At 39.3% G+C, this 26663-nt stretch overlaps 1 protein-coding gene across 1 annotated transcript in view; it reads left to right on the top strand.

Annotated features, from left to right (window-relative positions):
- CPQ (carboxypeptidase Q) overlaps positions 1–26663 on the top strand; it is a 159277-nt gene that overhangs the window by 18444 nt on the left and 114170 nt on the right. Inside the window, exons 2-3 of the mRNA XM_065831608.2 lie at positions 2142–2599; positions 14120–14327. Coding sequence (XP_065687680.1) covers positions 2173–2599; positions 14120–14327 — 635 coding nt within the window. The 5' untranslated portion in view covers positions 2142–2172. The remainder of the gene's footprint in view (positions 1–2141; positions 2600–14119; positions 14328–26663) is intronic.

The following is a 26663-nucleotide window of genomic DNA, read 5'->3' as shown; positions in this document are numbered from 1 at the left end:
TTGAGACAAAGATTTCTAAGTGGAAATACAAATACACTGAAACTAAGAGAGGACAGGAGAGGAAGTGGGGCAAGATACATACTAGATGTGATATCAGAATTCATTGTATATTAAGGTAACTTAATTATGTCAAAGGCTTATTTTTCTTTCTTTATTTTTAGCAAATGCTGTAAAATGGTCCAGAATGAACATCCCGAAAAAACGAGTGTTTCTATTTGTGGTTCATTGTTACAAACATAAGTGGAAAGCTGGTTTCTTAGCTTAGATAATTCAGAATGGAGCTTGCAGAAGCTTTGAACACAACTGTGGCAGGCTCTTGCAGAGGCACAAAACTGGTGTAAGCTCACTTTTACTCTCTCAGGAATTGGCTTGACTGCTAGTTTGCTGTGTTGCTTCTAAAGTGGGAGATAATTCAAGAATATCCTGCAACTGGTGTTCTGTGGCAGTCAGATGAGGTAGATACTCTGGTCCCTCTGGCATTATGATTTACAAAGCTATCTGGTTATTGTGAAATTTGCCTAATCCATAAAATGACTGAGAATTAACGCTCAATTAAAGTACCTGTAGTGTGCAGTTGTCTGAAAACAAAGGAGAATTTTTTTGTGTTTTGCATGTGATAACCATATGTGGATATAATGTAGCAAATACATGTGTATATGCATACACACACTTATAGCCTTCCCCCTTCCTTTGTACTGGCTCTCTGTGTGCATATAACATCATGAACCAAAAGGTGAGTTCATTGTCATGATTCTTCAGGTCAGTGACTATAGAATGAAGAGTATAACTCTCCAGAAATATTAAATAAATACAAACAGGGAAGAAGGATAATGTGGAAAGCTTAACAGCAAAATATTTTAGTAGCACTTCTGCCATGCAGGTCTGATTTACCCATATTTTATGCATATTAGCCAACTAATTAGTCCTTTGCTATTTGTATAACAACTGTTTCCAAGCAAAGCTTACTTTGTAGAGGCCAAAATTTGCCTTTAGTATTACTAGTTTTTGAGGCAAATTACATTATTTTTCAAAAATGTCGGCATTCCCATGAAAGTCTATGAAAATGGCAAAAGTGCTGAACCAAAATCTTTTTGAGCTAGTAGTAATTGTCACTTCATTTGACCATAACTAGTTACTATTTTTTTTAAGTTTCATAATAGCTGCAGCTGTAGAGCTGATTTAAAGGCTTTATTTCTTATTGCTAATTTTTATCAAAGTGCAGCTTGATTTAAATTCAAAGGAAAATGAAACAGTTACATTTCCTTTTGTGTATATCAGTAAGGACCTTTATATTTTGGGTTTCAGTAATCATACTTGCTATATTATAAAAGAGCTTTGCAACTACTCCAAATCACTCCAGACTTTTTTTTTTTTTCTGTCAGTTCAATCAATAGTATAGACAAACTGTTGCTTTTGTAAGATTGAAAAATTTGTGACATCTTAAAAATGAGAACTTTTAATGATAAGTTGGGTAAACTATAAATTGTTACCAAAGATAATTCTTGGCATTCAACACAGGATCAGCACCCCTAGCCTGGCACCTCTCTACAGTGCTGCTGAAGGCAGTCCTGAAGAGATACACTAGTTAATAAGAAATTGTGTTTCTCTGGTAGTCATGGATTTATGCAATGGAAAAAATAATGCTTTCTTCCCGGGAGAATTTGATCTAAATTGCTCCGACTTCTTTCTAGTGCAAGAGAAAGTGCTTTCCTGGTTACAAAGATAGAGATTAAGAAGCACTTTTATTCATGAATGTTTTTGCCCAGATGTTTTGTGTGAAGACATTTGATTTGGCACTTCTGGCAAATCCTGCTCCTAACAGAAAGGAGATGCAAAGCTCCTCCTGGATGGGAGCAGCCCTGGCTTTTGATTCAGTGAAAGATGTGATTATTTAAAGAGATGCAGCATTCCAGTGTTGTTTCTTAAGACCACAACAAAGACTGTGTCCAGTGTTCTAAGTATTTTTTTCATTTGCTTTCAATAATTGCGTCTCCAAGTTGAGTTTACTTTCCTGCTAGTTCTGATCAAAGCATTTTCATGATAAACTGATTTCTTTTCATTTTCATCTATCTGCCAGTCCAAATAACAAAAAGTATTGCTGATAGCTGGATGATTTTTTTTTCTTTTTGTCTCTCCAACAGGCCATCTGTGGAAAAGAAAAAAGTGAAAAAAATGAAGTATATATTCTTAATATTTTTCATGAATTTATTACCACAGCATGCTGGGAAGTCTTTGAGAAGAGATGACAGTTACCCCGAAATGTTTGAAGACATTAAAAATGAGATATCTGGCTATCGTGATATTGCTAAAGCTATTATTGATCTTGCTGTTCATGGAAAAGCTCAAAACAGATCCTATGAAAGATTAGCAGTTTTTGCTGATACCATAGGACCCAGGCTCAGCGGTTCAAAAAATCTAGATGCAGCCATCAAGTATATGTTCAGTGCCCTGTGGGAAGATGGGCTGGAAAATGTGCATCTGGAACCTGTGAAAGTACCACACTGGGAAAGAGGAGAAGAGTTTGCAATGATGTTGGAGCCAAGGAATCACAGCATTGCTATTCTGGGTCTTGGGAGCAGCATTGCAACTCCTCCAGAAGGTAACCCTTTTGGAATTAAGTTTCACTTGCTTTTTTATGCCAAACTGTATTATAACCCAAACAGCTTTTCTCAGTGGACAAACTGAAGTTTTCTTCCTGCTATAATAGTTCTGCAAGACAAGTTCCAGGACTCTTCTGTATGATGTGGTTGTGAATGATGCAGTTTGGATTCATTTAGTTTGGTTGAACCAGCTTGTAAAATTAGAGTTGATTCCCGAACTCTCAATTAAATCTATACCCTTTTGTTTAACACTGCTGAACTTCATTTGCAAATTTTCTACTTCTCCATTGAGGTTGATGGGAAACTTGTTCTTGTGATCTGGGGTTTCCAGCCCTTCTTTTTCATTTTGGCCAGAGCCGTTCTTCATGGGGTGTTGAGTTGACATGTGATTTCTGCTCTTCTTGCTGTGCCCTGTCCTGCAATGCTCAGTGCTTTGCTCTAGCAAAAAACAAGACAGCAGGAAGAAGAGGAGAATCTTGCACTGAGCTTGGGAAGTGCCAGCCCATCGCTAAGTGTGGCAATTGGTATCTGTGTGTCCTTTCCTTCCCCCCACCTCCTCTCTCTTCTCATGCACCTGGGAAAAGTCTTTGGCACTTACCTGTAACTGGACTGTGTGTTGCCTTTTAGTGGATCACATGTGATACATTACTTTGGGAAAAAGAATAATCGTTAGTTGGGCTCAGTAAAATTCAGGTGTTTCATGCCCCAGAATGTTAGCTTGGTTGCAAATGTAATTTGTAAGACTCTTGTTTCTGTACATATAGATGTGGGGCTTTCTCAGGATTGCTGTTTAAAGCCTGGGTGACAACCTTCTGTGACTACTCCCAGTAAATAACAATAAACTTATTCCTAGATGGCTTCAAAAACATTCTTATTCCTTTATGAGAAAATAAATTTGGTTTAGGAAATAAAAGGTAACATGACACTCATAATTTTTTGAAGAATTGTAAATTTTTGTGATAGTGAGCTTTCCGTTTGAAATGAAACAAATAATGTATAAAAGCTGTTTCATTTAGAAAAAAATATGTAGCCCTTCAAAATACAACAAAGTTAAACTGGGTAATATAAGATATATTTGGAATAGATCCTACTTGGTTTGGGAAACTGCTACTGTAAATTTTGTCTGAGGTATTTCTTTGATATTGAGGTAAGCACATGCCTAAAACTCAAACCTAGCCCATTAATAATATCTGTTTATCCCACTGTATGTCTAAGGCTTAGTGCTTAGATAGGAGAATATTTAAAGCAAAGGTTAAACCTAGAACATATTTTATGTCCTTTCCAGTCCTATTCCAAGCTTCCTAAAAGGGAAGTGAAAATAAAAATGGCATTTTTGGTGTTAAGCAAGTGTTACTGAACCTGCAATTTAGTCTTGGCGAACATCTTCACATCCAGAGAAGTCTGTTTTTTCACTTCCCGTTCTTAGCTATGTAGTTATTTGCACTTGACTGTTCTTACTCCTAGGTGTTCATTTTTCATTTAGAGAGATAATGAATTTATGTGGTTGAAAATGCTCACAGAAGCTAATCATGTCTTTTTTCATCTGTAAAGTTTTTATTATACTGATGACTGAATGGTTGGGCTGGTGATGTCTTTGAAGGTAAGATCGTATTATCCAATGCTGGTTTATACTGAGTAATGTTCAAACCCACATATTATTCTTCCTCATCTTTTTACTTTCCTCTGAGATCTGCCATATTTCTGAAGATGTTGTATGTGTCGGTGCTAGAACACTACACAGCAATACGATTTCTCACAGAAGAGCTGGCAGTTTCTCTCACTTGGTGGAATCATTTTGATGAAATTACTTACCTTGCAACTTAGAATCTGTCCCACTGTTTGTGGCAGTTATGATTTCTGTTGGTCTCATCTCGCTCTGTTCAAGCAGTGACAGGTTTTCATGCTGGAGAAGGTTATGCAGGGCAGCTGGTCCCTGCTGAGCTCTTGGCTCTTATTCTTCTCATCACTGGACTGGCCGCCTGGCTGACGGAAATGCCTGGCGAGAGCTGCTCATCACCAGGCTCACCAGGCAAGAGGATTGCAAGGTTTGCTGCTCAAAAAAGCGCCTGTCCTGAAACTCACGCTCATCCCAAGCATGGAGTAAAAAATGTGTGGTTAGACTATTAAAACCACTGCCTCATCACTTGTGAGGAATTCATTCCCAGATCCGCTCCCTCTGCTCTAAGCAGCGATTGTCACCATACCCTGTTCCTGAGAAAAAGGGATAGGCGGCTGCCCTAAATCACATTGGAAATATTTGAACAATTTCCCTCGGTGAGGGAATATTGGCTGTTCTGATTTGTCTTCTTTTAGCCAAGAAGCTGTGGGAGTGTGAGTCATCCTGTAATCAAAATAATGTAACTCAATATGAGATGCTTGATATTGATTCTCCTGGCATTGCACTGCTGTTGCTGCACAGGATCAAACCCGGGAGATCTTCTGCTGCCATGCTGAGCTTTGCCGGAGGGATGCCTGAAGGGTTGAGGACTGGCTTTCAGATTTTGGCTCCAGAATGCGGCTACTGGTGCCTGGACTCTGCCCAGGAGCAGGGACACCCTTCAGAGCTGCCTCTAAAGTGTGCAGGTGATCCCTGAAGGTGTTTGATATTAGCTTGATAGTTAATGTGGATTTTAAATTTGTGTTCTTATCAGGATATGTTTCAGACCCCTTGGTTTGCAAATCACCATCTCTGTAGAGCCCTGACAGATCCCTTCCTTGACACTACTGATGCCTACTTAGATCCAGAGGACAGCACTGCCTGGACTTTTTGTCTTTTAAAGCCTGGGAGTGGAGTTAAGATGAGAGGGGGTGACTTCTCCATCCCAGCAAGAGGTACGAGAGACCATTTCTTGTTTTCTCATCCTCTCAGTTATGCTCTGTATTCCTCCTTTCCTGTTATGTGCCTCCAGGTTTCAGAGCTGATGAACTAAGAAAATAAGGAAGTATTGGCAGAAACTTAAAATGTTGCTTCTCTCTGGATGTGTTTAGTGCTTTGTGCTGGACTCAGTGGCTCCCATTGCCCTCAGGGCTCCTCCTGGAGCTCAGTTCCCTGAGCTAGTGCTCTGAAGGGGTCTATATTAACATGGCAATAGCCTAACAGTAGTTAGAAACCTGGCTTTGGATGTTGGAAATTCAGGGCTTATTTTCCCTTCTGTCCATGGAAATTCAAAACATTGTTTCCTGAGAGTGACCCAATGGCCAAAGCACACGCTGAGGCTGCTCACTTTCCATTTTGGCATATGCCATGCAAGTGTGTGGAAAAAAATCCATGATCCTTTGGGGCAGGAACAGGAAGCCCTAAATAGTAGCAGCATTTTAGCCATGGACCCTGAGCCAGCAATGACTCTGGTATACAAGGAGTGTCTCTTCCTGCAGGTCTTCTATCTAACCCATGCCTGTAGGGTTGAAAACATGGACAGAACTTTTCCTGTTTATTGGATATGCTGGGATTTGCCCACTTTGGCTCAGGTGTGGGTCTGGCATAGAGCTGGTTGGCTCACTCGAGGTTGGAACAGTTCTGATGATGTGCAGGAGGCGTTTTGGTACCTTGTGATCTTGTGGATAAAATCCACATTTCCTTATTTTCTTCTTCAGGTCTGGGCAACATGCCAGGATGTCAGATTTCCAGATTAAGCCTGATTTACACAGCAAAAAGGGACACCACAGAAAAGGTTACATTTTTTTATTCTAGGGGAAAAAAAATATGTTTTCCCTTTCAGTGTATCCCAAGATTTGAAGATGATGGGTCAAAGAGAAAGTTTTCACTTCCTTTGATCTCCTTACAAGGAGGGAGTAACTTTCATGCCTGTCTTAGTGACAGGGAGAGGAGGAACATGAAACGCAGAGTGACCTGGATTTCCACAAGTCAACTGAGACTGAAAATGGTCACCACCTCGAAGAAATGGATTTCTAGGTAACAAACAGGATTGAATGTTAGAAAGTGCCCAGTTTAGGGAGCTGACGAACTGGAGGTTTACCATATTTAGTCAATGCCCTTGTCTCATTTCCAGTGTTTCAACATTGGCAAAACACAGATATATATATAGAGAGAGAGAGACGGTGTTGATTTCTGGTAGTACAGATTATATCCCCCAAATTCCGAGGAAAACAGATATAATTGTTGCTTTGAGAATCCCATAATTGAAAGAAAGTAGTAGTTTAGCAGATGTTTGACCATAAAATATCAAAGAATTCATATTTTTTCCATATGTTTTAAAATGCATTTTTTTTCCTGATGAGTGATTCTGCCCTTTCATTTTAAAGATACACTGACAAATAAGACCAACCCCAGAATACAGCCTGCCCAAAATGTTGCAGCGAAACTGAAATAATATGAAGATAATGTATTGGCAAACTTTTTCCTAGTTTTTGTGTGCAAGTCGTGGGTTTTTTGTTTACTTATCAACAACATTTCGTCCAGTCTTGCTCTTATAGAAGATGGTGGGAGTTTTACCACTTAGATAACGTGAAAATAGTTTTAGCCTGCTATTTATAAAATGGGGATAATATGTGTCTCAAAGCTGTGGGAGGTGTGTGATGTTGCAATAGGCTCACAGTCTTTTTAAGCCAGAAACGCTGCTGAAATAAGTGGTCTGACTCCAGTCCTGGCTGATGCATCTTCCTCAGTGTTGACCCTCCTTTTTTGTTTCCAAGTGGTGAAGTAGAATAGGGAATTCATCTAGATTAACAAAAGGCCAACAAAAAAGTTAGTTTTAATGTGTATCAGAGGATTTACCCTTGAGTTGCCAGCAACTTGGATGACCACTGACCTACTGGGAGAGAAGCAGATCCTTCTAGAGGCACTTGGGTATCCCCTCTTGATGAGTGGTTCAGTGATGAGAACAGGGGCTAGAGAGAGTCACAGGCAGGAGAGCCCAGTGCAAAGCCCTCCTTCTGACTTCACTGCATCCCTCTTTTTCTATGCGTGAGGAGCTCTTGATTCACATATTGAGACCATGAAGCCTCAATACGGGGTGCCTGGATTGTTTATTATTACTTAGAGCAGTGCTGCTTGCAATATGATAGTTATGCTACTGTTTTTCTTGGAATGTAAAAGATGACGTCCATGAAGGACCTCAGACGCTCTGGTGTTCAGTGGCCCAGCATCTGGGCCAAAAGTTAGTTCAGTGGCATTTCAAAAATGTAGAGAGTAGGAGCAGCTGTGTGGCTTTGAGGTGGACATGCTGTCTGGGAAGGACATGGGTTCCAGTCACTGCTATAAAGAGTGTTCAAGTAAACTGTATGGATTTGCAATGGCAAAAAATGGAATTTTCGCGTCCTGGCCCTATCCATCATCACTGAGTTAAGAGTGGTTACCTCAAGAATGGCAAGCCCAGGCTGAAGCTCCTGCCTCACACTGTTGGAGGCAGGATTTGAACATGATTTTCAGCATGCCTGGGGAATGCACACACAGCTGGGTGGCACTGTCACCTTCCCTCCCAGGGGACAGCCTGCAGTGACTGGCATCTTGACTCACTATGGAGGGAACAGTTGCCCTCCATACTTCCCACCTTGGGCACCTGTGTGCTCCGAAACTGGCCTTTCTGGGTCCTATTCTTGGGTGCCTGATTCTCCGCAGACATTGCAGAATGAGCCTGTGCCCCATGTAGGGCTGCTTCTGGGAGAACCAGACCTGTTGCCCCACTCTTTTGGTATCCAAGGCTTCATGCTGGGGGTTGAGTCCAGCACCCTTGCTGCAAGGATTTACCGCTGCACAGTGAGCTACATGTTATTGGAACCAAACTGTTCTAATGAGAGCCAGTACTTGCTGGAAATTGTAACTCATACTTGTCGAAAATGTAACTATTATATAGTGTTTATTTTTCTTTATGTTCTTCTTAAAGGACTGAGTAGTACATTAGTTCCTGTGCTATGCATCAGAGCTGAATATGATTTTGGATAACTCCCCTATGTAATTTTAGTTTCATGAAGTAATTCTCTTTGCTGTTCCACAGAGTAGGTGAGATCACATTTTCCACAAGTATTTTCGGATTTTACTTTTTTTTTTTTTCTTCCTGATAAGAGCCCTCTTCTTTTTTTTTTTTTTTTCTTTTTTCTTTTTAATCTTTTCTCCATATTTTAATTCTCATATTGTTACGTGTTGATAGAGCAAATGTGTTTCTAGGTGTTAAGGTATTTTATATTTTCATTACATGCTAATAATTTTGAGAAAAAAAAAAGTGATGAAATTAATCTTTCATTTGCTTCAGCCTGACACCGAGCCTTAATTTGATGAGTTCATTATGGACCCAGAATTTGGGTTGGTTTTTCTGAAAATCTTGTTGAATTATGTGTGGCATTGGGGGAAACCTGAACTAATTCCTGGAGAGGGCTGAAAAGCAGTATGTTTTTAGAAGAGGTAGGATAGAATTGAGGGGAAAAATGTTTTCTGGGCTGACTATAAAAGGTGCTAAACCTGAATAGGATATAATGCAGGGTCTCAAATCTTACTTAGCTTTCAATAATGTGTTTGTCTTCTCCCTATACTCCTCAAAATTGGTTTTTTTTGACCTGTCCCAACAACTACTTTTCTTTGCTATCTCCAGACATATATATCTACTTTTTCCCTGTTGTATGCTTCATCTTCTTACATCCTCATCCAGGACTATTGATTCTGGCACATGCTCCAGTTCTGTTCAGGTTGATGTGGTATCTGGGGTCCAAGACCACCATTTTTACAGGAGAACTGCACATCCCAGCAGCTACCTTATAACTTGGTATGTGCAGCTCTTTCCCGTGACCCATGCAAAAAAAATTCTAGGTTGTCTGTGACTCTGCGAGAGAAGCTACCTTGCAAATACACACAAGACAGTGCAAGTGGGACATTTCTGAGAGAATCAGGGTCACGGTACTTTTATCCTGAGGAGACCGTCAAGGCTGAAGGACAACTGGATTAGCCAGGCTAAAGTCAGGCAAGCTTGGGGCTACGCTTGGATGTGCTTAGGCTCAGGATGGACTATAGTATACCTTGATGTGGCAGCTTCCAGGCTAAATTAGCTTTGTGGGAGAGCTTAGGTGTAAATGAGCAAATATGAGAAGTGACAGCCATCCAGTAGACAAGAAATAAGGGTGATCTGGTGTCGCTGATCTGCAGGGCAGGGCTGCGACCATCAGGTAGGCTTCATGCACTGCTCTGATGTGTTGCTGCTCCTACTCTTCCTCTGTCTTCTTCCTACCATGAAGAAGTGTCTTGATTTCTTGGTCCTGGTGTCCTGATGCCTGGTTCTGATGAATGGAGAGGCAGCACTCTGTCTCCCTCTTCCTCTCATGACTGTAGAGGCCAGGTCATGTTTGAGATATGTTCTTTCCCAGTTTTATATTTCCACCAACTTCAGAAAAATTAGATATGTTGTTGACTTTTTGTGTTGATATTTCAGATATTTTATGCTAAGGATGCAAAAATGTTAAATATATAACACACAGGGAAGTTTTCCGGAGACTTAGCTGATGTAGTTTCCAACTTTGTTGTGTCTAGAACTAAAAATACCTTATTTTAATAGTTTTAAGCAAAAATTGCCTTGCCCATCAGATTATTTATCTGACAGTGGCAGCTTCAGTGCATGTGGATCAGCCGCATTGCTGTTCCATAGTGTGATTTATAAGAGAAATCTTAATTCTTATGTTAACACAGTGCGAAGTAAATGAAATTTGGAAGGTACGTAGGGGTGAGTTGTGCACTTGCTGTTATTGAAAACATTGATTTTCAAATTAATGATGACTACATTTGGGTTTGTAACTAGATCTCCAAGGGACTGTTGCTGTTAACTGAATGACAAAAATGAGGCTGGGCTAAAAAAAGAAGAGAATAAGGCCATAATTGAGAAATAATGAAATTAGTATCCAGTAAGATTAAACTGTATGCGAATGATATTTTTTTTTCTGGCTTTGCTAAATTCTTCCTTTAATACAGCAGTTGATTGTAACTAAGCAGGTTGAATTTCTGTGTGTTTATGAGTTGAGTGTTTTTAGGATAGTAATAAATGAAAACTAATAGAGACCGGTTTCCCAACTCTCAGGAGCTCCTGATACTCGATATTGTAAAGTCTTGCCATGTCTTACCCTGATGTGGCCAAGAACAGCAACACTATTCTGTATGAATTTTCCTTGATATTTTATTAGAGATTTATCCATTTTTAAAATCTAAGAGTGAATTTTCCTCTTTTTTTCCTTACTTTTCTCTGAAACCTGTTACTAACACAGACAGATGCATAGCTCCAGATACTAAAATGGCTTAAATATTTGCTGCATTTAATCTCATGGAGAATAAGTTATCTATCTCATGAGGAATTCCCTTTGAACTAATCTACTTCTGGCATGATTGCTGGCAAGTATGCAGGTGCTGGAAGGTGACTCTCCAGACTAGAATTGTTCATGCCAAGAGTCAGACTTCTAATGTATGGCAGTGTCGCAGACCGCTGATTTACCTGCGCTTTTACATATATATATATATAATAATGGGGCTTCCTGCAGCTAATGAAGAGTAACTGTAATCAGTCTTGCCTTCATCCTGCCTGTGATGGATTTTAGACTTCGCTGATGCTTACCACGGCATTTATTTCAGCTGGCAGTGTGGCCATCAAAGTTGTGGCATATCCAAGTGTTAAGACAGAAGTGTACATTTCTCTGTACAGGTGACTTTGCAATACATAAGTTTGGTAATTGAAAGTTGCCTGCTTGTTCCTGCCAGTAAGACCCTCCCTGTACCTTAATTCTCAGAAATGACAGGGTGAGATTCTTTTCCTCAGTGGCCCAACCCAACAGTACGTATAAAGTTTCACATGGTGAGAACAAATGGTCTTCAGCTTCATACAGTCAGCCAAGTTTATTGTGTTCATAATTCTGTCTTCGATGCTTCATGCCCTTTACTTAGCTAATTCTCCACATGCTCCATATTCATTTTTTGGACTGCGTGGGTTACAATCTTTGTATCTTGCTTAAGTAAGCAGGCAATCCAGCTCCCTCCTTACGTGGGTTTTCTGAACACTTCTGTTCAATAATGCACAGGCAAGCTCTGCATCAGATAATGACAGGAGTAAGAAAGAGAAAAACAGCTTCAACATGAGAAGCAGAGCCATGAGGCACTGAATTGGTAGAAGATGCTAGGGGCAGAGTTTTGTTTATTTGCTTAAAGGACTGGTAAGGTGAGGCATTTCCCATTTTTAAAAGGACTAACTCATTCCCCTCAAACTGATAAACTGCTGGATTTGTTGTTTCATTTCTCCTTTTGTACAGGAGGTCTTAGGGTGGTTTGTGTATGTGGGTCCACATATTTATTTAAGATAAACATTGCTCTAGTCACTTCAGTAGATGAGAATGAAATGGTATAAAATGCAAATGAGTCATTGAATCAGTCAGAAATTACACAAGGGTGAAGTTTTACTTTGTTATGGACAGCACTGCAGTTTATGCTGTATGTATACTATGTTGCCATTAAGTTAAACTTGCAGAGAGAACCTTTGTTTTGTTTTTTTAAAGGATAGCATTATTTAGCTTCTTTGGGAACATTCAAAAGTAGAGATACTGGGCTGGAGTCTGCAACTCTGCACTCTTTCCCTTAATTTTAATTTTAATTTTAATTCCCACAAACTCCTGATGCTTGTCGTGTAGGGAGGGTCATAAATGTACTTCTCCTTTATATTTCTTGGGGATTATAGACAATTACTAGCTGTCTGTAGCATTCTTTAAAAACATCCAGAGTTGGTGTTTGTTCATTAATGCAGTGATGCCAAGAAGAGTTACACTCCTCGCTTCCCTTCACGAACAGTCACTAATACATCATGTGCCCTTCCAGTGCCTGCTGCACAATCCAAGTGGAGCATTGGGGAAAGCTAATATGAAATACGGATTGTAGTACCAGCCTGCTGAGACCATGACTTTTCTTGTGGAAAATGAAATTTTGCAGATACCTGGCTTTATTTCCAGTGGCACGGTTCCATACCCAGAATGATCCTGTCGCTGAGATGCTCCTTGGGTAGGCAACTGAACTTGCAGTTCATTAGAAGCAGCTGGAGTCTGTTCGCATGCTCGCCTACCTGCCAACAACAACTAGTAAAATGTGAAGATGATTCTCTGGTTTGTCTCTCTGTGTGTCTTTCTGTAAAGATAAGAATCCGAATAGTTACTCAGTAAATAGTTTTACACCTCACACAGTAGGTTAGTTCTGTAACTAAAACTCACGGGCTTTTGCTGTAGCAGTCTGTTACCCTCTTGGCAGTACACTGTTAAGCAACCAAACGTTTTGTATGAAATAATAGTTTCTTTAAGGTTTTGAGGTGTACTATAGTTTGATCTTAAAGAAGCTGTGACCCTGGATATACTGGTGCTGAGAGAGATGATCTTCCTATTTTTCTGTCTTCTCATGTATCACAGTCTCCAATACAAGCCTTTGAAATCTTCTCCATGTAATTCTTATACCTAAAAAAAAAAAAAAAAAGAAAAATTGCAAGGAGAAACATTATCTTCTTAAAATTAAGAAAGTTTAACTTTTTTGACAAATCCTTTCGAGGCATGTGTTATTAGTTTTAATTTTCACTGACATATTTTGTGACTTTTAGGTGAAATGTACACTAAAATTTCAGCCATTCATTAGTTCTTCTATATATAGAAGAAAAATACCAGCCCACGTTGTTAATCAGTTTCCACTTACCATTCAACAAAATTGGATTTTAAGCATAGTGATCATTTTAATGAATTCTTAAATCCCATGAAATATAGTTCCTCAATTAATGTTCTAAAAAGTTAGAAGGATTCTCTAGCTTTGGGCAAAACTACATATCTATAAAACCCTTTGTTTTTTTCAAGCAAGATAATACAGTGATTTAAAATTATTCCAACTATTAAAAAAAATGAGCTGGGTGGGATCTAACTTACCATGTGTGAGTTCTGCAGAAGTGCCTACCTGCTCTTGGGTTCCTGGGAAAACTCCCAGAAAGAGATCCACTAGAATTGTGGTATTCCCGTGAATGAAATATGAAGATTTTATGTATTTATTTATTTGTTTGTTTATAACCATACTGCAAAATTTGCTGGAACTGCAGAGCTTTAATTTAACTTTGTTTATGGATTAAATTTATAAGGGTCTAGTCTAAACTTATGTTCTTCCAGTTGTCTTACGTTAAGCTAAGTTGTTAAGCAACGTATCAAAACAATTCCATGAAAGGATTACTATCTTTTTTTATTAATCCCATAGGCAGATTTTGCAAATGTTTTTGTACTATAAATGATTAAAGCACATGCAGAAAACAGAATTCCCCCTGTGTATCCATCTTGCCCTTCAAGTCATGTTTCAATACCACCCTGATAGTGTGGTTTGCAGGATTGTGTGTGCTTGGTTCAGGGTGCTGTTAGAACTACTTAGTACCAATCCCTGATGAAGCACTTCACATAGCCGTGCTTTTCTAGTAAGAAGTTAAACCCAATTTCCTGTGTTCTGCACAGTCCATGCCTTTCTGCTTGTTAAAACTGGCTGTAGGAGAGTTACAGGAAAACAATGGTAAAGCCACTGTAATATTTTCTTTCAGGAATTACAGCAGAAGTCATAGTGGTTGCCTCTTTTGATGAACTGCGCAAAAGAGCTCAGGAGGCCAAGGGGAAGATTGTTGTCTACAACGAACCTTTCATCAGTTATGGTGAAACCGTGCGGTACAGATCGCAGGGGGCGGTGGAAGCTGCCAAAGTTGGAGCAGTGGCATCCCTCATTAGATCCATTGCTTCCTTTTCTATTCATAGGTAAGCATTTTTCTCTTTTCTCCCTGTGACTCACATTTCAGCCTTTAGTCCACATGTCATTTCTGGGCAGGCATTTTTGTTCCCCATGACTTAAACATTGCCAGTTACGAGTGGGTGTTCAGTTTCGAAACTAGTGGCTTCACAATAGTTCTTTTCCCCTGTGCTTTGTCATTCTTTCAAAATGTTTTAATTTTTTGTTACTTCTCCAAATGTTGTATGCTATTTGTTTTAAAGAACTTCTTGCATTCTCAGGGCTGCCATAAATATTCTGAGATCAACCAAAATCAAATATCTTTGATGACAACATGTACCAGATTGTCAGTGATGATACAAACTGGTCATTCTGTGTTTTTGACTAGAATGTAAGTGTAGTGTTTTTATTGTATTGGTAATTTTCCTAGCATGAGGTTACTTGTACTAGATGAAGGAGTAGTCTGCTTTGAGCATAATTATTTAGAACACTTTAGCAGTAAAGTTTGTAATTATCATGCTGCTTTTTAAGTAAGATAGGTTGAAATAATGATAAAAACAAGTATTTTTAGATGTCTTTGTATGTTACTTATCTATCATATCTAGTGTTACATTACTGAAATGAGCTTTTTTAGTTTTCTGGTTGGTAACAGAATTACTGATTTTATCTGGTGATTTTTTTCCAACTCTGAAAGCTTGCACTGACAACGCTCGTGTTGTGAAAAAGACTAGTTTAGGCATGGAGAGGAGATGGAGAAGAGTCCAGACCTAAAGTAAAAGGCTGGCAGATACACACTGTCCTTCCACATACTATTTTTTAAAATTGTATGGGGTTATTGGTGAGCTTTGCACAGTGGGCTGTGGGCTGTGCTGGGAGTTGTGGTGGCACGGGCTGAAGCAGCAGCGCTGGGCTGGGGCTGCAGGTGGGACAGACCAGACCCACCTCCCTGCCCACCTGCCTGACCCAACTGCACCCTCAGCAGGAGGGCAGGGCCTTCAAGTGAGGCCAAACACTAGGCTTGACAGCTTAAACTGTAGAGCTGTGTTAATAAGCCCACTTACATAAGACAGAGAGCTCTATGGTTTGTACAAGAGGTGCTGCATTTTGTAACATTGTTCTTTTTTTGGCAAGTACGTGTTTGGAGCACTACAGCCCATTTATTCCTTCCCCTAGTTGCCCAGTAACTCTTCATCCAGAGAGGAGTCATTGGTGGTAGCTAACCTGACCCTGAAAGTGTGCCACACCATAAACTGGAATTGCATTCTGTTTAGATAACACCATGGTTTCTTTTTGATCTCTGCTCCTAGGTTTTCTCCCTACAGAAGTCTAGGCTGGTTGGTGGGAAGGTGTGTCATGTCTTTGGGTTTTGCTCGATGCTGGGACTGGGAAGTGTCTGGGCCAGGCACTTGGCAGTGTGCTTGATTGCACCATTTCAAACAGAGCCTAGGTGGTCACATCTCTGTAGTATGAGAAGCATGCAAGCATTACCATTTGTGATGCTTCGGAAAGTCTGAGAAATGCAACAATGCCAGCTAACTGTATTGCATCATGTGCAGAGGACAGTTCTGCTGATGGTGTAGCTGCTTGATAGCATTTTTAAGTGCTCCATATTCTCCTAAAGAAGCCAAGATTACCTGTTTAAAATGCTTTCTCAAAAACAGTTTGAATTCAGATACTATCCAAACTATACTAGTGTATTTCTTTGTGCCTAACCAATGTGATGTTTACCATATATTTTCTAATACTTATAATTTTATAATAAAGATCATAATAATGAACATTGAGTAGAATATGTTTCAAAAACAGTTTTATGATAAATTACACTGATTCAAAAAGTCTTATTTGGTATCATCAAAGAGTATTGTGATATGTAATCTGTTGATTATCTGAAAATCATAAGATGAAATATCCTGTCCTTAGTTCTGGTGCCCTGCAGAGATGTTCATTTGAAAGTGACTCTTTGTATCTTCGCTTTGCCAGACTATTTATGGAAGTGTGTTTTCACACGTAATGGAAAATTTAGAGATGAGGAACAGAGGTGGAGACTGAAAGTAGTAAAGCTTGTTTATTAGGTCTGGGTACTGGCATTATGGCTACTTTGGAATTGAATGAAAAGAGAGGAGAAACAGATGCCAAATGCATGTTTGTTTAGAAATATTGAATCCTTAATTGAGGCTGGGAGCTGAGGTGTCATTCCCAAAAGCAATTTCAAATTTAGATGCTGCCAGGAAGCATTTTTTCATGAAATGTACTTTCTGTCCTTTCGCCATTTGCCTTCACTTAGGATTTTTTTTGGATGTCGGATGGATTGGTTAATATCTTTTTTCCTATCATAAGGGAGGTACTCAGGTCCAGTCCGTCACTTCTATCACTCTCTGATGCCTAAATTTGTTTGTCTTGTCTCTAACAGAAAAAAAGATATTGCTGGAGGCAGGATGGATTTTTTTATCTCCATACCTTATCCCGTGTTTTCTCTTAATCACCAGCCATGTGTCTCCTTGTCTCTTCTACCAATGTGCTGTCCTGGATGGATTCTGGGCTGGATGTGGTGCTTCTTGTCAATCAGTGGCTGGGGCACTGTTTCTTCATGTCACTTGCCTTTTTGATTGATTGATGGGAAATACTATGTTGCTGCAGGGAGTAGCATGTTAGAAGGGTGAGAGATGAAAGGCAGAAAGCTGTTAAGAGGCTTCTAAATGTTGTGGAAGAACATCTGGCATTCTTGCAATTTGTATGCTGCTGCTTTGCTGACCAGAACCTTTACTTTCTGGACTGTGTGTTTATGTGTGCATCTATAAGATGAATAACTGATAACAGGATTGTGGCAGTTGTCCACAACATCCTGAAAACATCTTAGAAGAAAGTATCCTCCTTCTGATACTGCACTGTGTCACTTTCCTCAGTGAATGAAGGATAGAAAGTCATAGTTTTCCCTAAAATGTATCAGCTGTGTTGTTGTTTGTGTTTTGTTTGTTTTTTGTTTGCTTGTTTTTAAGTTTTCAACCCCTTTTGGACAGGAGGTCGCTCATTGTTATTTACTTACTCCATTTGCAATGAACTAAGCTGGTTGGAACAATGGAAGCCACTTTGTTGTGCAATTTCTAGGGCATCTTGCAATGTGAATAATATTGATAGGTTAAAACTAAGTACTTTCTAGTAAATTAACATTTTAGACTTATTAGGGCTGGTTATTAAAACTTACTGACAAGACAGAATTGGTGAAATCACAACATGAATTATATCAACGTTCTCTTGATGGCAGCTTGGTGGCTGTTCGTTGTTCCAGAGATGGCAAGTGGCTGCCACATTGTCAAGGGTAAAAAGTGCAAAGGGAACTTCTGAACAGGGATTATGAGGGCATCTTATTTTCCTATAAGGTATGGTGGTATAACTATGGATTGAATGAAACTGCTTGGGGTCTCGGTCATCCCAACTCTGAATGAGAGCAAGAAGGGATGAACTTGCAAATACTCAGGAAAACTCACTGTTGTCTTTATATAAGGGCTCATGACAAGTCATTGGTGACAGTGAAGGACTTGAAAGATCTGTTGTTGAGTTTCAAGAAGTGGATTCATTTCTCTAAGACAGAAATAGTAGAAGTACAGGAGATAACCAGCAACAGCATCTGCCTTGGCTTATGAAGAGATAACAGTAGTTGCATGGTTGGTATTGCGATGTTGCATGGCGATTGTGTCCTGTGGCACTGTTGCCATGTTGTAATACAGTCAGATAATTCTCTTGCTGCTTTATAGATATCATGTAGGAGTGAGGTTTTTTCTTACTTAGGAGAAAGTCACTGTAACAGGTAGGTAATTTTTCCTGCCCTCTCCCCAGATGGTGTGTTTATGACAGCCTTTTCCCCAGTAGCAATTTGCTGAAGCACTGGCAATTTGGTGGTGAAAACAGTTTAACATGGATATGGAGAGTTAAGAATAACAGAACTATTTTTAATGAAACTTTTCAAATAACACGTATTCAGGTAATCAGTCAACATTATCCATGCAATTTGACTTTTTGGAGAAATCTGAATGCTGACTTATTTTGCTTTAATAGCTTGACTGTGCTGTGATTAATGGTCTTGTACAAGTTAAAGTAATACATATGTTTACTGTTGTGTACAATAAACTGATGAATATTTCCCAGTTTGTAGTGGATGCTTTTACAGCAAAATTAGTCCATTTACAAGGCATGGTTAAAAATGTGATTGTAGTAAGTCTGCTTTTCTGCTTCCTAGCTGTATGTTTTATAGGTAAAAGCTGTCCTTTAGCTATTGAAGTGGTCCGGTATTTATCCTGTGCTGAATGCACTGTTATAAATCTAAAACCATAAGTAAATCCTTCTGTTCCTCAAGAACCACAGATTAGATAAAGTCTTAACACTGTGCTTTGTGACAATAACCCACTTAAGGGCTCTAGAAAGAAAGAAAATTGAGTGTTTTTTGAGAACTCAGAAAGAAAATTCTCAAGAATCCTCAGAGATAAATGCCAAGAGCCCAATCATTATTTTTTTTTAAATGCTGCAGAACAATCTCTCCAATGTATGAGAAATCCAACAGGGAACATTACAAGGTCAAAATACTTTGACACAGTCTGGAGACTGTTAACAAGGACAGGCTTGGTCAAGTTCTTCTCTTTTTGGGCTGAATTCAGCATTGAATACTTAACTGAAATAAGTAATTTCCTTCATTTTCTCTCCCCTTCTTCAGGGCCTTTATCTTAATTTCCACTTTTTGTAACCTCACTTGGTTTATTTTCCTCTACCACGTGTAGTAATGTATAGCTTTTTGTATATACATTGTACTATCGAAGTGCATTTTTCTTTTCCTCTCCTGTTTTTCCTTTTATTCTTTACTGGTTTGTAAACAATTTATTCCCTTCTCAATCTTGCTGGCAATGTGTGTGAGGTAGTGTCATTTTTCAGCTCTCAGGTGCTAGCACAGTGACTTCTTACTACGTCACCTCTTCCTAATGCTTGGTCTGCTGCCTTAGGTTCCAGATGTGAGGCTTCCTTCCCCTAGAACTCCATGTCTAAGGAAATTAAGGGCTTATTCACGTCAATAGTGGCAGAGACACTCCACTACTGCTTGTTCTGCCAGGTTTTCTGAAATCTGGGATGGTACAGTAGTTTGGTAGGATTTCTTTTGCCTTTTTTTTTTTTTTTAGTAACAAAGAGATGTGTCTGGCCATTATAACTGATATTTTATTATTGAAGTACTGTATCCTCTGGTTGTGTTATGAGCCCTGAAGGCTCCTTTCCCTCCTGTTCTGTCCCTCCTTCCACAAGGAATGCCAGTATACTTAATTTTTGCTACCATCTTACAAGTCTTTCTTCCTATGACTCATTCTGCTCTCCATAGAGGGGGAGCAGTGCTGTGTCCCATGGGATTGTATTTCAGCTGATAAGCACTGGCTAAGACTTGTGTGTGAGCATGAGAGCAGTTCTCTGGTAATATGGGACTCAATGTGACCTGAGCCCAGTCGGATCATGAGCTATAGGTCAGGTCCCTGAGCATCTCTATCACTCTGTGATCTAGCTAAGCAGATCTCTGTTCCCTTTGGTATACCATAGGCTGGGAGTCAAGTGGGTGAGACAGGTCACTTGGCCCTAGAAAGCTGCCCCTTTTGCCCATTAAATGACCTGGACCACCAACTGTTATTTTCAGCCAAAAAATCTTGACCTGTGTGCCAATTTCTAAAACTTAACCTACATCCTAAAATAATTTAAGGAGCTCTTCAGCTAACCACATTTACTGTCTTCTTTAATTTTGGTTATTTAATAAGCAAAGCAATTGCTGTGAACAAGCGAGCCTATGATAGCACAAAATAGGAGTTAGGTTTGTGATCACTTTTTCTTCAGTAACACCGTTTGTTGTAGCATGGGACTGGCCATCCAGATTGCTGCTCAAGTGAAAAAAAATAGCTTTCCTCAGGCGTTTGAGTTTAACTAAGACTGTTCACTACCTCTGGCACCTGTTGAAAGGAAAAGAATGAAATTGGTTTATATGTACAAAATGAAGTAGGTGGTTTTGTATAATTAGTTTTTATTTGAGTTCTTTCTTTTTACCCAACACTCCTACGCACCTTTTCCAGGTTTGTCCATAGGACCCTGGTGGTTATGTGATTTTCGGGGCTGCTGAAGCCGTGCAGCCTCTCGTGTACCCGGCCATGTTCAGCCTGGCTGATGCTCGCAGGATGTGTAGCTGGAGAGAAGCCGACATGTAACACCTCTGGCCTCGTGTACAGGCTTAGTGTGCCTGAGCTGACAGTGCCCCGGATGAATTTTGGTTCCCCTCTCCAAGTGCTGTGTCAGTTTAGGAATTTGCGGTTACTCTGGCTTTCGGCCTGTTAGCGCATGTAGTATATGAGTGAATTTCCTACAGTTCTGTTCAGTCCTCTCAATTTTTTCTTTCCATCTAATTAAGCTAGCCTTGGGCTCTTAAGTCTGCAGGGGTGGGATGTATTTTAGTCCATCAGTAAACCTGCTTCCTTGTTTAATGGCAAATGAAATAATCTTGTGTCTTGTTCTTATGAGATCAGGGAAAACATTTTACTGGTTGTCCAAATTTTTCCTCTTCTAATTGCAAATCATTTTTACATCTTTCAGAACAAAAATCCTTGTGTTGCAATGAAGTTTTTCCACCTGATGATTTAATTAAAGTAAGAATCACTTAAAAAATAACAACCTGCAAATAAAGATTTAGGGGCAACAGCTGAGACTGAGCATGTGTTAGCAGTTGGGCCAGTCTAGGTGCATTTATTGAGCACAGCTTCTGGTTTAGTTTCACCAGAAAGAAATCTAGCACAGCTGCTTGGAGACTGCTCTGTGATCAGGCAAGCAAGGATTTTGGGAGGTTCACTTCAAAAGCTTGTTCTTTATTCAGACTAAAATGGACATACCGCATGAGACCTTTGAGAAAGTCATGTCATCTGTATAATGATTTAGACTGTTTATGGTGTAATAGAATGGGAGGAGCCAGAGATGTGCCCTCTGTGATTACAGTGATTCACTTCACCAGTGCAAGCTATGGCTCTTGATTATCAAATGGCCATTCCAAGAAGGAGCGCAGGGTCAGAGGCAAGGATTTCTGTGAGTCAGGGAAGACAAACTTGGGGATATTCACTGCATGTCAGCCAAGTAGGCCTCCTTGATGCTAAGATGTACATAAAATCAAGCGTTATTATTATTATTATTGAAAACTTTTTCAGAGGAATGGCTAAACCAGATTGCTTTTTTGTCAAGAAAAAACACTGAGAACATCTGTTTTGAACGGAGAAAGTTACTGGGTTAAGTTTCCAGAAATAATGTTTTTCAAAGGATGTCTGGGACACAAGACAGTTCTCTGAGTGTAAAAGTAGGCTATTTTTATATTCCTTGAGGAAAAAAATATTCTATATTTATCTTTTTTTTTTTTTTTTTTTTTCCCATTTCACGTGACAGTGCTAAGCTGGTATCTGGAATTTTCCTTGATTGCTTGTAATGTTATGTTCTCTGGTCCTGGTGCATACTACTGTGAGCAGTGCCACCACTCCTGCTTCCAGGGTACTAGCTCTTGTTGGAAGTATGGAAAATAAAGAGTTTGCCTATATTATGTGTGGATCTGATGCGTTTATTTATTTACTCAAGAAACTTTCCTTGCTCATTACCATCTTCCAGTGACAGAATACCTGTTCTTATTATTGCCTTGTGTTTTTAAAGTGTATTTTTTCCTCCCTCGCATGTGAGCTTTATGTGCACAGGGTGAAGTGGTGAATGCATATGTTGAAGAGTTATTTAATTTCAGTAGGGAGGAAAATGTAGTTGTGGTTAAGGTAGGTTAGAATTGATCTCTGAGGGAACTGGAAAATTGATGGACCTCATTCTCCTCTGTTTGATAATGTACGTGCTCACTTTTGACACTGGAAAATTTTTATACAAAAAGTCTCCTCCTGAGTAGGCAGCATCTTCTGTCCATTTGCACAGGCTGGGGGAATGTGAGAGGCATAAAGGCAGCAGGAAGCTGGTGATGACTGTAGTGATGTAACACTAGTGCTGCAGCATGACTGAAGAAATTGGGAAGTACCAGTGATTATTTGTAAAAACTTTTCACTTACGGGATTAATACAGCAGAATGAACTGTTCACAAGAAGCTTCTCAATGAGAGACTGCCCTCAGGCAATCTCCTGTGGCAATAGGATACATCAATATTGTCCTCTGTTCTACTGAGGGACCAGGAAACAAGGATAAAACCCTTGTCCGTGGCGTAACGAGAGGAAATAAGAGCAGACCATGTTTTGTAAGTCTCTGATGAGCTCATGGAAGATTCTAGTTATGTTTCATAGCACAATGCATGTTGTCTTGCTGCCCTCAGATGTATAAATTGGTGGTGTGCTGTAGGATTTATTTTCTAGCTCTGCATTTAGGGGCCTTCCCTCCAGGATGTCTATATATGTTTTTGACTGACAATTCATTACTTTTTCCTTTGCTTCCTACATTCCCTGAAGGCCAACATGACAGACTGCATTCTACAGTGGAGTCCTTGCACGCACTTTTGGGCAAATTGTAGCTGTCAGCAAGAGAATTTACATGTCCTTAGAAGAAATGGAGCTTCAGGAGGTGATCATATTGTACAGTGGATTCTTGCTATTTGAGCAGTTATTAAGGAGTTAAACTTCAAGTAACTTCAAAATAGTGAGAAATCTGTAGATGATGTTTCTTAAGTCCCAGTTTCTCTTTGGCTTTTGCCAAACTTTTTGCCTCTTTTTGCTTTGAACTGCGTAACTGTGTTTTTCCAGTAGACAGGGCTTGATGTGACACCTGAAACCTCTGGGTAATTTCATACATCTGGCATTTTTGTTTTCTTACAAAGTTAGGAAAATCCTGATGAGACTAGCAAGGGCTTCCTCTACCTCCTCCTAGTTTGGGCTACTCTTGTTCACGACTACGTTCATGTAATTGGGAACAGTTTCATCCATTTAGCTTCTAGTTATACAGGCAATGTCATCTAAATTTGGTAGAGGCAGATAAAGAACTAGTAAAATCTTTGTCAACAGACAAAGGTGCTGTGAGGATGAAGGTCCTTTTGATGTTCTTGCTTCCTCACCAGTATCTTCCCAAGGCAAATCTTTCTCAATATAGCATTCAAGTTGTTTTTTTAATTCTCTTCTGGGTCACCCACTCTCCTGACATCACCGACTCATGCGTTTTGTTGGTGGCTAGATGGCCAGCCATAGCATGAATAACGTGTTAACTCCGCTCTCATTCAGGTACCATGAGCACCTACTGATTAGATTTGGTAATATTCTGGAACAGTTTTATTCTGCCTTTGAATTACTGGTTCATGTATATAAAGATCTTGAGCGTATAAAACTGCCAAGTCTTGGGTTTCTTGTACTGATCTTTAAGGAGTTACAGCTGTGCTTGCAGTGGGTTGAGCACCGGGAACTTTAGCAGCTTTCTGTGATTTCCTGTTTTGCCTTAATCAGCTCCGGCTTTCTTCGATGCTGCCAGCCCCTTGAGTCTGTGTGAGCTGCCGTGCCTACAAAAGCCCTGTTAGCAAGTTCAGAACAATCTGACATGATTGTAATGTCTTGATCCATCAATTGCAGGTTCTGTTTTCATGTTCTCACAATATTCACTTTGCTTGATTACACTGATGAGTGTCTCGCTATTATGTGGTGACCATAAATGTAGAGGGTTGAAGGCAAATCTGACAACAAAAAATGCAGATAAAGATTATAGAGAGAGATCTGAGTAATATAATGCCAATAAATTATTTTCACAATGGTGTACTTATTTTCAGCTGCTAATAAGATCTGCAGAATATGTGAACTGTCATTTTATTTCTCTGTAATTCTCTGTGTTTTCTCTGTATAAGCACAGCACTGAAGACTTTATCTGGACTGTTCATCTCCAGAGCACACAAGCACATGGCTCCAGACAACTGGAAAAGATTAAATAGTGCCAGAACGATTGTGCCAGAATGGTACAGAATTGCTGTTTGGGGAATCTTAACCTAATATCCTCCTTTTCATATTTAAAAAAAAAAAAAAAAAAGGAGAGAGAGAGAGAAAAGAGAGACAGTAAAGGCGCTGTTTCTTGATGATTATAGGATTAACTCCATGAATTTCAAGTTACACAGCAGCTTACTTTTTGATTTTGGTCCAAGCAACGCTGAAACAGCTTGTACAGAGGTCTAATGTATAGATTTAGCCTGCCTATCCAATTTTATTATTTTCATGTCTTATAACTGGTTTTCCAGTTTGTACTTCCTACAGAGTACTGTTTCTACTTCTTTTATTATTCAAGATACTTTTTCAGACTCTATTTGGTATTGTTATTAATCTGATGATATTACTAAAATTATCTAAATATTCCAGAATTTCTGAATATTACAGAACAGTTTTAGCATGTATATATTAGAGTTTTATTTATGAAACATATTGTATCTGCTGTTAAACATCTGAAGTATTCTTTTCAGGGTTTACTGCTGATCTCCAGAAGTGAACACAGGTTTACATAGGGACTCTGGCTGGATTTGTGTGCTTCAGAATCTGTCTCATGCATACAATAAAATGTAACCTTTTACTTGTCATGTAAAACAAACAGGCAGACAAATATAGGTAGCATTTTTAAAATATACTAAATATGCTACTAAACTGTTAATATCCACAATCTCTCTGGTTTATGCCTCAGGCATGCGATGAATTTGGACATGCTAATTCCTCATTTTGTTTTACCTTGTTTTCTTAAACATGTGAGCAAACTTATATGGCTTGCTCCAGCATATTATGATTTCTCTTTTCAAGAATGCTTGCATTGTTTTTCAGGAGACAGGGGGTCTCTCTTTTTTACTGGTTCTTCCACTTCCCACAGTCTTGCTTGTGGCTTTTCCATATGGTAGGATATTTCTGTGTTATTTCATTGAAGGTTGTCTTCACGTAGGATGGCCTCACTCTGCTGTGTTAGCTTTACTACAGTGTATGTCAGGCAATGAAGTGTGATGAAATAAACCTGTTCGTATGATGAAATCCCTTATTTGTGGTACACAAATTTTGACTTCTGCTTTTAGGAAGTCAGAACCAATTATTCCTATTGTTGTTTAGAATTGTTTGCTAAATGTAGACTGATGCTGATGGCCCACAGTAATAAAAGGCTCTTCCCTGTAGAAGTAATGCCTTGTGCCTTGTAAGTGCAACCATTCCAATTACTTTAATCCTTTTCTCCAGCTTTGTTTTCCCCTTCAAATCCCATCAGTCACCTGAGCCTCTCTCTTATTGTGTCCATCTTGTTGCATCAAATACTAATCCTTTGGTCTTGCCTGCAGGGTAGGGCTAAATGGTGAAAATTCTTCTCCATCTGTTTTATTAAATGAGAGGTGCCAGCTCCTGTCTCTGCTCTGCCAGTGATGCCACCTTTGATTACTTGCCTGTTGTCCTCTCCTTCAGGCACCTTATACTTTCTCTCATTTTGTTTCTATATTTAGAGGGATGGTGCAAACCTAAAGCTATAACTTTGTTCTCTTCCAGCTTTCCTTTTTAAGTCTGACCTGTGGTTTGATATTTGTAGATCATTCCCATATGTCATTAGCTGGATAGGTAAGTGTGGTGTGTGACTTCTGCTAAACTGTTTCACTATTACGTTGCTTTCCTGATCACTGTCTGCAGTACTTCTGCATTGTCTGTCTAATATGAATATTGCAACTACTCTGTGAAACAGAGAGGGGTTTGACTTCAGTTCCTGAATTTTTAACCTACTGTGATCACAAAAGAACATTTATTCTATGAATAAGAAAGGAATCACATAGTTTCTGATTTACTTATTTCTGCTGGATTTTCATGACGTTAGTTTGCTGGTGACTGAAGCACACAAAATATACCTCAACAGGAGATATTGACACTATTGTACCATTTAGCTCTGGAAAATCCAGATTGATTCTAGACATTTGTGCACAGGACAACAACGGATACGTTTGTCAGATGAGGGAGAGTAATAATGTGAATTGACTAAAAAAAGGGATTTTGAAATTCCATTCATCACTCTACTTTGTGTCCCCATTGGATCTTGAGTAGCTCATGGTAATTTTTCTCCCTTTTTGCCTGCAGTACTAATACTTTTTCAATTTAATTTAACGTAACATTTGTACATTGTTTACTGTAAAGAAGACAGCATTAAAAGTCAACTCTTCTAAACTGTGATTAGGTAGCCAATAGTAGATTCTGCAATAATTTGCCTGAGCCAAAAACAAGTAGCAGTTGTATTATTACGTAACAGTGGGTGGCTGTTGCTGATTAATGATGCATTATATAACCATGGGTTTTTATTATGAAATAAAATGTAGTGTGTTTGATTGTTAACTTCTGCTAGACTGAGATTTCAGATTGAAAGGG

This window comes from Patagioenas fasciata, chromosome 2 (assembly GCF_037038585.1).
Source record: "Patagioenas fasciata isolate bPatFas1 chromosome 2, bPatFas1.hap1, whole genome shotgun sequence".
NCBI lineage: Eukaryota > Metazoa > Chordata > Aves > Columbiformes > Columbidae > Patagioenas > Patagioenas fasciata.
Note: the sequence above shows the minus strand (reverse complement) of the source record. Positions and strands in the feature narration are given on the sequence as shown.